Genomic DNA, 14,415 nt, shown 5'->3' with positions numbered 1-14,415 from the left:
ACTAAGGGGCTTTGTTCTATCGAAAAAGGGCACGGTCCTGCCTCCTGAGTGAAGCGTCCTCTTGAATAATAATAGTAAATAGGTGAAATGGAAAACGGCTTTTCCTTTGTGTCACCAAGCTTTTTTTTTCTTTACTTCAACGCAAAATTTTCGCGTTCGTAAAGTTTTCAGCAGAACTGTAACAGTAGTGTAATTTGAAGATGGACTGCAGTGAAATTTTCACTATGGAAATTACAATTTTGGTAAAGTAATTTTTCTTCGAAAAGCAGTTTGCTGGGTTATTCAGTCTGAAATCACTGATAATATTAGTTGGATTTTGTGGTTTCATCACCATTAATGTGAACTCAGAATCGGAGATTTACACTGTCTTTCCCATAATCCTTGCGTCTGCAACTTCGTTACAGAAATAATCAATCTTGTTGAAAAATGTGTTTCACTTAACTAAAACGTACGCTTCCTTGAAGTTTAAAAAATAAAAGAATTGTCGAAGGGCGAATATTAAGCCAATTGCAGATCTCACGAAAATTGCACCAAAACTCAGTAACGAAGCTCTTTTGAAATAAGTTTTGACTTTTCCCAATACACTGAATTTCCAAAGCAAAATTGAGGAATGTCTCGAGTCGTTCTCATTCGTTGTACTATGTGTACTACCCATTCCGATTTTAGAGTAGCAAGAACTTGCTTCTTTAAGCCGTCTTCGAAGACGATGTTGAACCATTATTCTATGGTTCAAGCACTTCCATACGTTTTGTTTGTGAAAAGTAAAAACTTCGACGACACTAATAATGCTCGACTCGAAGCACCGTCCAGCGGATGGGCAGCACCGCGCGTTTTGATTCGAAAAAGGCTTATCTTCCCATCCGGAACTATTGTTCAGCACCGTTCACCGTACATTCTGTAAAATCTTGGCTTTTCAAATATCGATTGTCCTATCGGTTCTATACTAATTGTTCCGAAGCAAATTTATGGCTGGATTTTGTCGAATGTTTTTCGTCTGAAGTTTTGGATGTTGGATTGGATTGGATTGGATATTGGTTTTTAAAAGTTTATTAGTGATTAATACAGCCAAAAAAGCGCTATGAACCTATAAATATAACCAGTTTTGTTACTTAGGTGGCGAGACAGGGCATTTAGTAACGCTGCTGACTGCTTCAGATCGGACACTGTTGTATGCCGCCCTATTCCTCGGTCTAATTTGCTCTGATTAGACTTCGATGATCATTTGCACAAAACGCCCTCTTTCATATCAAGATGCGCCAGTTTTCAAAAGATTTTCAGATTATTATTGGTTATCCTCGATTATTTTCCACGGAGTTTCAAAAAAAAAAGAGAATGTTTTCCTATTTTTGATCGTTTTGCTTGCCTATCGTACACAGCAACCATATGATACAATGCGATAACATTTGTCCACAGTTACACCCAAAAGAAACGGAGAAGATTTTATTATTTTATTACTTTTTGTGTCTTATAATCGCGCATAGGACACAAAAATACTAAACTGAAAGTAACAAAATAAATTACGGCTACACGTTTGTATGTGTCATTGCAGAGACGCATACTACCAAGAGTCACAATGCGTGTATTAATGAGAATTCACCCACTGCATTTGTGTTGATGCGACGTTCTTGTTAATTCCACTCCCCTTTTCTCACACATATGCCGAATCTCTTCCACAGCGCTCCGGGCTCAATTGCCTGATTGGAAACGCCAATGTTTTGTACAATAGCACATCTCACTTTGGCCCAAGTATGATGACAGTTCTACAAGGTATGCTACATTTTTGTCTACTCACGCACACAAACAAATCTTGTTATGAAAAATTTCGCGTTTTGTATGGAATTTAGAACATTTTTTGGAAATTTCTCGTTTTATGTTGTTCTATATCTGATTTTTTTGGTTGAAGAGTGAATCTCCAGTCGAAACACACTAGAAATTGATATTAATTTAGATTTAGTGTGAAAAATTGCGACAATATGTCGAAATAAAATATATAAAAATGCTATATTTTTAATAGTTTGAGCATAATCTTAGTCATTGTCATAGCTCATGACTTTTGTTACTGTATGAAACATAAGCGACTCTATTTAGAAGCGCTATAAGAGTACAAGAAAAAAACGAAAAGTGCAAAAAGGTTACCGGCAAATTGATGAAAAACAGCATATTTTACCTAAACCGCAGCATCCCGAAAAAAAAGAACATCAATCAAACATTAAAAAAAACCTTAAAAATTGCTGTAACTGTACATAGTTATACCATAATTTAACTATGTTTTTCCTCGTAGATACATCAATTTTACATTAAATATCATTGTCCAGAACAATGAAAAACATCGTTTTTGCCATTTTTACAATGAAAAAGGAGGGTCGTTATGTATCTTAACAGCATTTTTTCAGGCATTTTTCCCATACATTTAGAAGTCACTGACAATATTTTTCATGGTAAAATTATTGTCGTGGTAGATTCAACAACAAAAAACGTTGTTAAAACATGAGGGGCCAGATCTTTTTTTTTATTTATTTATAAACAGAAAAATCCTTGAAATTGTTTCTGAGTTGTTCTTGGGTTAGAAAGTATGCAGACATTTACAAATAAATATGACTGTGTCATGAAAATTGAGAAATTTAAAACTGTTTTTGTAAAAATGTTATATCTCGAAATTGACTCATATTTCCTTAGAGTGATAAATGTATCTTATGTACAACGTTCCAAGGAACACGATGGAACTAATAAATTTTAAATAAAATTGACTTAATTTGCCGAAAAATACAAATAAATAATTGAATAAATAATATTTTAAGCAAAAAATGCTTTATTCTGATGCTACAAGTAGGGGGGCACATCAGGGGATTTTCCAATCTAAACCCAAATCTGGATTTTGCAGGGGTGACTCTAGATGAATAATTTCCCCCACTTTGAGCAACTTGAACAGTAGTCATTTATTATTAGATAACCGAGATTTGTGTAACAAAAACAACTATAGAGATACACCCTGAAAATTGGTAAAAGCATGGATTGGCTAAATCACACCGAGCAACCAACCACCCTTCTAGCACAGCTGGTACAAACAAATATACAACCGATCTGAATTTGTAAACGAATTGTTGCTATTGTTGTTGTGCTCTAGTGCACATGCTACGCCTACCGAAAGTTTAACTCTCAGTAGCCATATATAAAAGCTCCAGCTTGCAGAAATTTAGCCTTCATTGTATAACCGATTACTGCAGCGAGAGAACGGTTGACTCTCACTGGAAACTGGTTTGACCCGCAACCGACTTCGTCTTTATTGTGAGAAACAACAAAGGATTTTGAAATGCTCTAAACCATAATTGAAGAGTTTAATATATTTTTCTGTCCCTTACCAAAACTTTGGCAGCGATAACAGCTACGTAAATAGCGTATTATTGAGTTTATGCTTTTCTTTTTTGAAAGTTGCTGCAATTACCTTTTTTTTTCAATACATGAAGCTATATTCTAGGCTGGAGCTAACCTAGCATGAGTTTTATCGGTTTATTGTCAAACAAGTTTCAATCTGAGAACTGACTCTTTATGATCTCCAATTTCAAATAGCTTCGTTACGTTTGCTGTTTGTTTAGAAAGGAAAATTATACTAAATTCGCTAAATTAAATGTTTGCCTTGGTAGTTAAACTACAAACAAAGGATTTTCCTATTTCGAATATGTATTAAACGGAGGTGCTTATATAAAAAAGTTTCTTCCATTCATTTAGCATAAATTACAACAGTTCACACAGGTGTGGCATTGAAGCTCAAACTGGAAAAAAATGAAAGACTATAGCTTTTTACTGCTACTACACGTTGCTGCTTAGTTAGGACCGTCCTAGTGGCCATCAACTAGTAAACTGATTGGTTTGAGCGGAAGCAGGCTCGTAAGCAAAGCAAGCCATAATATATAGCAGTACTTCGTTTTATTCAGCATTTATACCAGCGTTGCAAAGCAAGCGAGAAGAACCTTTCTTCTCCTTTCTACTTGATAACGAGACATACGCTACGCTTCTCAAGTCTTTTACACACACGCTTTCGCCATACTCTTTATTCTTCATGCATTCCCCTGAGTAGCAGCAGGCTTGCGAGTAGGCGTACAGGTCGGACTCAATTATACGGAGAATCGATTATCTGGAAACTCGATTATCCGGATTTTTTTTGCGTTGGGTTTCTATTTTTTATTTTATTTTACCTTTACCATCCCTTCTGGCATATTTGTGACCATTTATGTCACTTCCGGCATGGTTGGGAAATGTTCGAATTAAGTGAAAATAATCAATGTCCATTTTTTTTTTGCTGCTCAAGATTTTACCCCTTTTCGCTTCAGAAAAAAATTTCTGGTTATGCCACTGAATCATACAAGTAAAATAAAAAAAGAAATACGCCAAAGTCGTTTTTTTTACGCGGGGGATACGTGCTGCGTAAAAAGTAACCGCGTAAAAAGCGACCTCAGTGTATTTATTTTATGTTCGTTAATAGCAAATTTGAATATTTTCTCTGTGATTCGATTATACGGAAAAATCGATTATCCGGAATAATTTTTTTTTAAGTTCCGGATAATCGAGTCCGACTTGTACCCGACGAGGAGTGCTTGAAAAACTGTGCTCGAAAACGAAAATGCTTTTTAACCAGTTTTGCTTCATGCACCGACAGCCAACAGTGTAGCGAAGAATATGTAAAGTATCGCAACGTGTAGAATATCGGACTGTTTCGGTTTTTTACAGCAGTCTTAAGCAAAACCTGCCGAAACAAATCGCTGCCGAAGTAGTCTGATACTCTACTACTTTTTTGTCCCTCTACAACCATCGCAAAGCATCTTGAAACAATTGTTTTTGGCTGGTCGTTCTCGCGAGTAGGGGAGTAGGTACACACGAGTACACACGAGGAGAGTAAACGGGAGTGCGGAATTCGCGAGCGAATGCGAGCAAGCAAGAAAGCAAAAAGGAACGAAAAATAGCTTAAATGGAGAATTCTCCAGTGTTTGATAGCGGTAGAAAAAGTACAGGGTGAGGAAAAATCATCCGTTTTCAATGTATTAGTCATAACTTCATCTTTCAATATTAAACAACAACATATTTATACATGGTTTGTAATATTAAATCACGGACTCTAAATGTCTCTCTTCAACGCACGCCTTCAATCGTTAAGGGAAATTATCGACGATGGACGATAGTTCTTCCACAGATACGGCATCCTAGGCTTTGGTTAGACTAGCTTTCAAATGATCCAATGCTTTGTGTGGTTTAGTACAGGCTCTGGATTTAAAAATAGACCAAACGGAATAGTCCATTGGATGTAAATCAGGAGAGTTTGAAAGCAATTCATCTTTAATTAAATATTTTGGAAAAAGTCTGCTACAGAGCTCCAGTGTTTTTTTCGCTCCATGCGATGGAGCCCAATCTTGTTGTAATGTCCTTTTACTTTAACTGAAATGTACACGTGTCCAAGGTGCCACTGTGTCGGTTAAAAGCTTTTGGTAAACAAATTGATTGATTTTTACACCCTTTTCAATGAATATTGAGGGGGTTTTACCGGTAGCCGTAATTCCCGCCCAAACCATCACCGAAATTGGATGATGTGATCGAGCTACGTTCATACGCTTAGAAGAGCTTTTAGGCAAAGGCTGACGGTCATTTTGGTGGTTATGAAATTGCTCCACAGTGAAAATTTTCTCATCGGTGAATAAAATTGAGCGATAGCGTCCATCGATAAATGCTTTCAGCAGAATCTTCGATTTTCGGTACCGATTGTTTTTCATCCTGTCATTTAGGTAATGATTTTTTCGAAAATTTGTAACAACGTAATCCTAAATCCCTGTAAAGAATAGTTCGTATAGATTACGGGTCAATTTTTTGATGATTTTGCCATTTTTCGAATTGACCTTCTAGAATCACGGTTAATCCGGTGACGTAGAAATATCCGCTTCCCAGGGGTCCTAGCGGTTCTTTTTCTGCCTCTTCCTAAACAGTCCTCTAAATTTTCCAGCTCATCATATCGTTTTATAGCGTCTCTAATGATTTGTATAGGCATTTTTAACATACTAGTGATACTTACTGCACGCTTTCCTTGTTTATACAACTCGATCACCGCACTGCGTAATGGACTTGAATTCATTATGACACTTAATGCACACTGTTTCAAAGGGAATTTCGTGGTTTTGTTTACACATAGCCAAGGTTAAAAATTGCATGGGTAAGCTCATTCCAACATCTGTCAAATTTTAATTATACACTGATATGTGGTGATTACGGCTTAGCAGTCAAAAATCCTAATTAAGAACGACTCTATTTCAATTCGTCCCGACGATTCGACGCTTGGTTTGCGTCTTTTTCAAGGGACAAAATATTTTTCCCCTGAAAAAGACGCAAACCAAGCGTCGAAACGTTGGGACGAATTGAAATAGAGTCGTTCTTAATTAGGATTTTTGACTGCTAAGCCGTAATCACCACATATTAAAAATCTACAGTCGACCTCTGAACGAACATTATACACTGAAACAAAAAAACACGGATAATTACTCCTCACCTTGTAGAGCAGCATTTTTTTCACCTTTGTCGACTAGTGTTATTGTTTATGCCACTTTAACGTTTCAGCATTTAGAAACGCACTGTTAGATTAAATTACAGGAAATACCAACGTTACAATTGCGTCTACTATTTGTTTTGTTGGAATATAAAAATACCGTAGTCCAACGTCATGCGTTCGTGTCGTGGCTACCATTCTCCTACTATTTTTAGACGCTTTTTACAGAATGGCCCTTATGTTTTCAATGGTTTAAAGTATGTTTAGAATGAGTACTCAAAACAATGAAATCTTTAGTTTTTAGCAAAAGCAAAATGGCAATTGACGATCTGACGATCTGATTTTTCTAATTTCGTTGAAGCTTTTTCTCAGTGTTTCTCTAACTTTTCGTATGAAATTTCTCGTCAGATTTATAACTGATATAGAAGCATATTTTAAATCGATTCGGTCATTTTGTTATAAATTGACTTCGTGAACATTTGTATGCCTCTCGGAGTTGCATTAAGATGAATCCTGATCCAATGTACACCTTCCCTACCAACAACAAATCTCCTCACTGTGATCTATGTGGAGATGCAGAAATTAACCCGATCTCCCACCAGCAAAGGTCACACTAACATTTTTTCTTTCTTCTAACACCTCCCACTCATTGCAACGACGTGGATGGCGCCGTTATTGATTCTAAAAAGTGTTGAGTAACTAATACTTGTACGATGAAAATGGTCGGTCACTCCCAGCCTCAATCAGTTGATTCACTGTGCAATTATACTGATTAGGATCAATCACGGACTACTCCTTTAATATGTGCAATCAGTCAAGCTAACCTAAGCTAAGGGATTTAAAAAAATTGTATATATGTTGAGCACAAAATTATATTTTTAGAGAAACAATTGGAAAAATTGTAGGCAAAATTCATACTATTTTAGAGCAACAGAAAATGCAATGCAATATTTGTTTACGTTAATTCATTCAATCTGAAGCAACTTCGAAAAAATCCTTCTTCATCAGCGTAAAGTTTATTTGCGTTTCAGCTACCCCCAATGAAGGAGATAAACATAATTACAACTCCTCAAACGAGTCACTCAATTAGCTGGCAAACAATTAAAACCTGAATCACACAGCCAGTCAATTGTTATGTTTAATCAGAAACAATGGAAAGACAACAAACAACACATTCATCCTTCTTCCCAACGTGTCGCACTGGTCTTGTTTGGTTTTTCAGTTGCATCGACATCCGTGCACATTTCGAACCAGAATCGTTGTTCTATATGTTGCTGACATCAGCTTACCTGTACCATTCGATGCGAAATTCATCCTCGTCCCGGGCAGCGCCGGAACTGCTGCCATTTCCGATGTGACATTTCAACACGATCGAACCGCCCTTTTCCGACTCATGCTTCATCAGCTGCACCACCGGCGTCGAAGTTCCTGAAGAGAGAGAGAGAGAAAAAAACAAACACGATTGAATCGTTAACCATTTTCCAATTTTGATTCAATGTATTGAAAATCTGACAAATATATCGAGCGGACCAGCCTGTTCACTACCCAACCTCTGATCCGATGTGGTTGCATAAAACAATTTTAACTGTTTTGACACACTTTACGCTGGAATGACTTTCTGACTGGCTGCCTCGGTTCATTACCGTTATCAACGTTTATGGGAAAACTTCTCCATCCGAGTCTTTCCGCGATAAGGTGCAAAATTATTTGTCGCGCTACGCGGAAAGTCCTCCCAGGCGAGGCGAAACTTGGAACGAACTTCCAAAGCAATAAAAACGTATTGACCATCAATTGAATAAAATTTCATTTTATCTTATTATACTACACCACACTCTGCATGGATTCCGGCGCTCAAAGCTTTCCGTATGTTTGCTTGCCGGAAAGACTGAGGAGGTCCTCCGCTGTTCATATTTTTTTACGATCTCACCCAATTGTCGAATTGGTTTTGACGCATGTACAGTGCATACTAGAGATGGTCGGGTATGGGAAATTTGTTACCCGTACCCGACCCGTACCCGTCTAACCGAAAATTTTCAAACCCGTACCCGACCCGAACCCGATGTCTGGTTTGTTGAAAATACCCGTACCCGACCCGAACCCGGAAAATATCTATTACAACAACTCGTACCCGACCCGTACCCGAATGAAAAAAACGCCGAAATTGCTTGAACCCGACCCGTACCCGACCCGTCCTGGAAAAATACCTGGGTACCTCGCACGTTATACGCACTGATTGTCATATGTGGTTTCTCGAGGTGATGGCCGAAGTTAGACAAGAACCGAGTGTGAATGTGAACGAATGTTGATGAACCCAGAGTTCCAGGGGGATGGTCCACTATACGGAAGGGGTCCATTATTAAAAGTGCATGTCTGGTAGAGTTAAAAAAAAACGACGAGTTTTATGTGAACATCTCAGCAAACTGAAATCTAAATATTATAATAAGGTCAAAGTTAATATTGTTTATAACTTGAGAAATTTGCATTTGCATTTGCCGAAAACCTTTAATTTTTGAGTACAGATTCGATGTCATCGATTCAATCTAAAAATCGGTATAACACAAATATTTCTGTACATGCGGCATCCCTGTTCACAGTGCAAACCAAGACTATGCTATCGCTGTCATATCTCGTATACATATTTGCTTCGTACCAAACATCACAATGCACAGTGGGGAATCGGTGGCCACCCGCCTGAATTTTTTTTACGTCAGCTGTTTCATAATATTTTCCATCGTTGCTATAACATTCAAGGGGTTTAATCCAAAATTTGGGTGCAATATCATGAGATCTGATTTTTATATGACTTTTCGAAGTTTGGCATACTGACGTTTTTTGACATATGTTAAAAAAAAATCATTACTTTAAATCGCTCCGCAGCTTCAATGACAGCTTGGATTTTTTTGGCGTCAAAGAAAAAGTTGATTTGTAGTTAGTGTGTATTACCTATTTTGTTTTAATTAAAAAAAAACTTTTTTTTCGCAAAATTTGGTTGATTTGAGGGGTTGTGCGAAAGCTATGTAATTTGTTTCTGTGAGGAGGACGCCCTGTGGCGTTGCTTGTGGTTGAAGATTAAATTCTATTTAGTAAAAAAGTAAGGGAAAAAGTGCCAAAATCAATAAAAATTAGGTAACGTCGGCCTCAAATAAAAAATGGAATGGAGATTGGTGTTCAGCACCCCAAAATTAAGTAAATACCATAATTTTATCGCATTTATCCACACTTTTTTTGCTTAGCCAGCCTTTGTATTAATTTGCCTTACTGTACAATGCTCCGCGGTTTCGCTGACAGATATGAAAAAAGCCCGGCAAAAATTCCAATTAACTCAAAACGGTTGCAGGAAGAACTATTCACTTTCACATTAGAAAAAGATAACACGATGTCATTCCCTTGGTGCAAAGACTGCCGACAACTGTCAGAATAGGTATTGGCCGATCTCTCGTTGAGTGAGAATGGGCAATTTCTTCTCCGATCTTTCCGATTATCGACACTAAGAAACACCTAGGTTTGAAATGTTAAAAATTAAATTCTTATAATGCACGAAAATCGAATTACCCGTACCCGACCCGTACCCGACCAATTGAGAATTTTTCAAACCCGTACCCGACCCGAACCCGAAGCCTTGGTTTTTAAATTACCCGTACCCGACCCGAACCCGTAAAATATTTTTTGGCGTTACCCGAAACCCGACCCGAACCCGTCGGGTACGGGTCGGGTACGGGTTTCGGGTAAAAATACCCGTACCCGACCATCTCTAGTGCATACATCTTGTGGCAAGTAGTGTTGCCAAAATCAGTTGCCGCAAAAAATGTCTCTTGAATAACTTGGGGCGTTATGTGATTTTGGCTATCGGAATCTTCACATGGGACTGGCAACTTTCTTTTCTTCGCCCTGATTGCCTTCAGAGTTATAATCAATCCCCGTCTGAAAGCAACCTCCTCTTCCCCCTGACTCCGACGTTGTTCGTTTATCGCTGCCGAACAAAGCAAACATACGACTATCGAGTGCCGAGTGCCGCTTGTACCATAATGGCCCAGCCGGAATCTGCAAAGTTCGCTGCCATTTCCCAGTCTATTATGGCACTTGTTATCACCCACTCTCGCTCGGTTCGGCTCTTCCTTCGGATGCTGCTGCAATTGTACGGTATTTGTGCTTGAGCACTGTCAGTTCGATGATTCTCAGTCGATATCCAATTATAGAAAGACGGACTAAGTTTTGCCAGGCTGCGGCGGCGACGGGGTTGAAAGTGGTGTCGTGCGGTTAAAAGCTAGCTGCTTTCCACCACAGCAGGACGAACAACCCGAAATGGGAAAGAAAATGCAACAAGCCAATAACTGCAAGAGAAGGAAAAGTTTACTTTTCCTTGTGCGGTCATCTAAGGTTTACTTGATTTTTTTTTGTTCCGCCGCCAGTCAGTTTCGAGTGGACTCTGTGTCCACTGTTGTGCATTGGAAATGTTTGTTCGGTTTTTTTTCTGCTTAATATTTTCATTTCGTGTTTAATCATCAGAAGGGTTTGTGTACATACGATTCCGTGGATGGCGAAGATCATCGTATGCTACGAGTCACCTCTCAATCAATAAATTATTATGTTGTGGGTTGCATGCTCGTACATGGGTAATGAATTGACAAGAGTGGTGAACTTTATTAAGTTTGGTTGCTTTCCATTGTCTAGAAAACCATTTAATAAGAGAAATTGACTTCGAAGAATAGTTTTAATACTTTTTTAAACACTTAAAAACGGATTTACTTTTTCGAATACGATGTGATCTTCTCTATTGTATTTTGAAAGCGCTGAACAGTCAATTATCAATCCATTTTTATAACTGATAAAAAAATATGACCGTAAGCACCGTTACACTGCACTTTCCCCAAAATCTGTTTTGCTCATAGTTAGGAAAAAAGCAGGTCATTATCCCTAATTAGCAGATGAAAAATACCTCCCGCAAAACAGTCTTGTTTTCGAAAAGAGAAGCTCGATTCATCCTTCTATCCGCCCTGAAAGAGCAATGGGCCTTCTGAAGAGAAATAAACGCTTTTGAGCAGGAAACCAACACCGGAAAAGATAAATCACAACTTTTCCCACGAGCAAATATTAATTGGTCATTTACCCTTGCAGTAATTACTGCATCGTTTGCCCAAATAGGGGTTGCGAATAGACGAAGAAAGCCATAAGGACTTGTCTGACTGACTACGGTACCGTGTGGGTGAGGCTTCGATGAAGGGAATGTTTCAATAACTTTGTCGTACTCTGTTGCGAGGATTACCAACCGCAGGATAGTGCAATTCAATGACCCGATTTTGCGTCATTGTAAATCAGTAAATGTGTTTTCATCCTATAATTGATAGAAGCAACTTGTGATTACGTGGGAAAAACATTCACTATAAAAATGCAGTATCATCAAGACGCGGCTAAAATCAAGTGGAAATTCTCTCAAATTTAGTGTAACTAAAACTCATAACAAGTTTAAACGATTCGAACGGAAAGTATTCTAACAATGTTAAATTAAAACAATTTTTCTAAGGTTAGTTATCATAAAACCCTTCGTCGGTGGGTAAAAAAAATGCCACTGAAATCTCGCATTCAAAGTGCGTCCATATACGTACACAAAAGGGAGAACTCATTTTTTATCAACTACAACAAGTTATAAATGTCAGCATCCACTCATCTGTCATTGCGTAGCTTTCGTCGTTAGCGCTGAAATGAAATTCACATAATTATAACTTTCATTTTCGTATTATGATATTATCAACGGATATTGCATTCTACTGACTTCAAATTCATTAAATGCAATTTCATGCGATATAAGGAAACCATTTTATTCGACCAGTTTCAATATGGCTGAAACTTGATGATCACAGAATGTTCCTATGGGGTGAAGATGTCATTTTGTGCTATTAGTCACGGCTATTTTCATGATTACAGATATCTCTAGAGACAAAACGGTTTGTTTGATTGGTGTGACGTCTTCTATACTTACTGTAGATAATAATTTTGTCAGTAAAAAACCATGTTTATAAGGGCAAAAAAATGAATAAAAATTAAACATGATATCTGACAGTTTCAAATCGACTATAGGCCGGTTTCAGTTTGTCTAGCTCTACTGCTTTTGTTTCTCTTAGGAACTTTTTGTATGACGCAAAATCAAACTAAGGCGGTTGCCAAAATACTTTGAAGTAAGGTATCCTTTATTCGAAGAGAAGCGGTTTGGAAAGTTAGTAACTTGTATTGATGAAACGCTTAAAGTTATTTATTGTTTTTCCGCAAACCTTTGGCTGAAAAATCGAGGCTTGAACTGTGCTCGTAATCAATGTTAGTCAAAGAAGTTACTTAAGGGCAATTCCATGGAAACTGTGACAACTTTTATATTTTTTTCAATTGTCATTTTGGAATTGGTTGAAACTTGTTCCCACGCGCTGAGATGTCATTTAGTGCTATTAGTTATTTTTTTTTTTTCAAATCGCGAATAATATTTGGAAAGGCCTTGTGTAAAAAAGGTATTGTTTTTCAACTGTATAAACTATTTCATAACAATGATATATTTTTAAAGCCAAAAGGGTTTGTTTTATCTGTATATTGGTAAAGGTGCAGATAAGTGGTAAGTTGTAGGGAAGTGTTACTTTTCTCGTTTCATTCAAAGAAAACGGCGGCTAAAGTGCATCGAGAGTTGAAAAAATTAACGAAAATGCTGCTAAGCCTCCCCAGCTGGTTTCGAGGTACGATGCTGGCCTAACAAGCCAGTCGTCGTAGGTTCGAGTCTTGACTCGGGAGAGACTGTTAGTATCAGTAGGATCGTAGCGCTAGCCCCGCAATTGTCCTGTACACTTAACAGTTGGCTGCGAAGTCTGTGTATAATAAGCAAAAGGTCGAGTTCCGATATGGAATGTAGCACCAAGGCTTTGCTTTTGCTGCTCTAAGTTTTGTTTTTCATTTAAACTACTATCGATGATAAAAATGTGTTCAAAGTCAAAACGGTTTGTTTGATCGTTATATTGTCTTCGGTAAAGTTGTAGATAGTAATTTTGTCCTTCCAAAAATACATAGTCTGTTTTTTTTTTGACGTAGAATTACAGCAACCAATTTCAATACAGGGATCCAATTTCAAAAACCGAAAACATCGAGAGCGTCACGAAAGTTGTCCAATTCCAAACGTTTCAAACTCAGTCAGTTTCCAACCGATTTCCGTCGTTTTTGCAGCAATCGATTGGAAAATCATCTAAGCACCCGTCCAAATGCAGGGAATTGTAATCTGGTTGTTCGAACTATTGTTCTATTGAAAATAGTCGAGCCTCGTCGAACCTCCGAATGGTCGCTTAATGCTTCTTTCCCTAACAAAGTCGACAGAATATACACAGTACCAAAAATGAAATTTACAACTAATACAAGTGAAAGCACATAACGATTTCTAGCACATGAAGTGAAAAACATATACACTAAGGTCGCGTTTTACGCGGGGGATGCGTTCCAAATTTGTATGGGCCCGCGTACAAAAAAAAATTTTTTGAGTTGCAAATATAACAAATAAAACCGTTCTTAAACGTTCAAACCTCGTTTGAATATGATAGTGGCCAATCTAGTGACCAAAATGCAATATTTTGAATTTTGAGTATTTACACCAAAAATTGTGATTTTTTTTGAAAACTGATATATGATCACTCGTGGCCTAAAACGGAAAACGAGATTGAAATGAAGTCGATATCTTGTACCGTTTTTGAGTAATGGAGGAAAGCAACCCGCGTAAAAAAAAACCGCGTAAAAAGCGACCTTACTGTACAATTTCACACCGTTAATAATGTAGAATACAGAATCGTTTTAAGCCATGTAAATTTGTACGTTAATTGATATAAACTTAAAGCTTCGAATATAAATATGCATGCAAATTCACAATACATTCA

The 14,415-nt window shown here is 37.6% G+C and overlaps 1 protein-coding gene across 5 annotated transcripts in view; it reads right to left on the bottom strand.

The window, feature by feature from the left end:
- Positions 1-14,415, bottom strand: part of LOC129722810 (tyrosine-protein kinase-like otk) — a 133,297-nt gene that overhangs the window by 13,465 nt on the left and 105,417 nt on the right. For all 5 annotated transcript variants that reach the window (XM_055676578.1, XM_055676581.1, XM_055676579.1 and 2 more), the window contains one exon: positions 7,813-7,951. In XM_055676578.1, the coding sequence (XP_055532553.1) occupies positions 7,813-7,951 (139 nt within the window). The remainder of the gene's footprint in view (positions 1-7,812; positions 7,952-14,415) is intronic.

The sequence above is a fragment of the Wyeomyia smithii genome, chromosome 2, assembly GCF_029784165.1.
Source record: "Wyeomyia smithii strain HCP4-BCI-WySm-NY-G18 chromosome 2, ASM2978416v1, whole genome shotgun sequence".
Classification (NCBI taxonomy): Eukaryota; Metazoa; Arthropoda; class Insecta; order Diptera; family Culicidae; genus Wyeomyia; species Wyeomyia smithii.
Note: the sequence above shows the minus strand (reverse complement) of the source record. Positions and strands in the feature narration are given on the sequence as shown.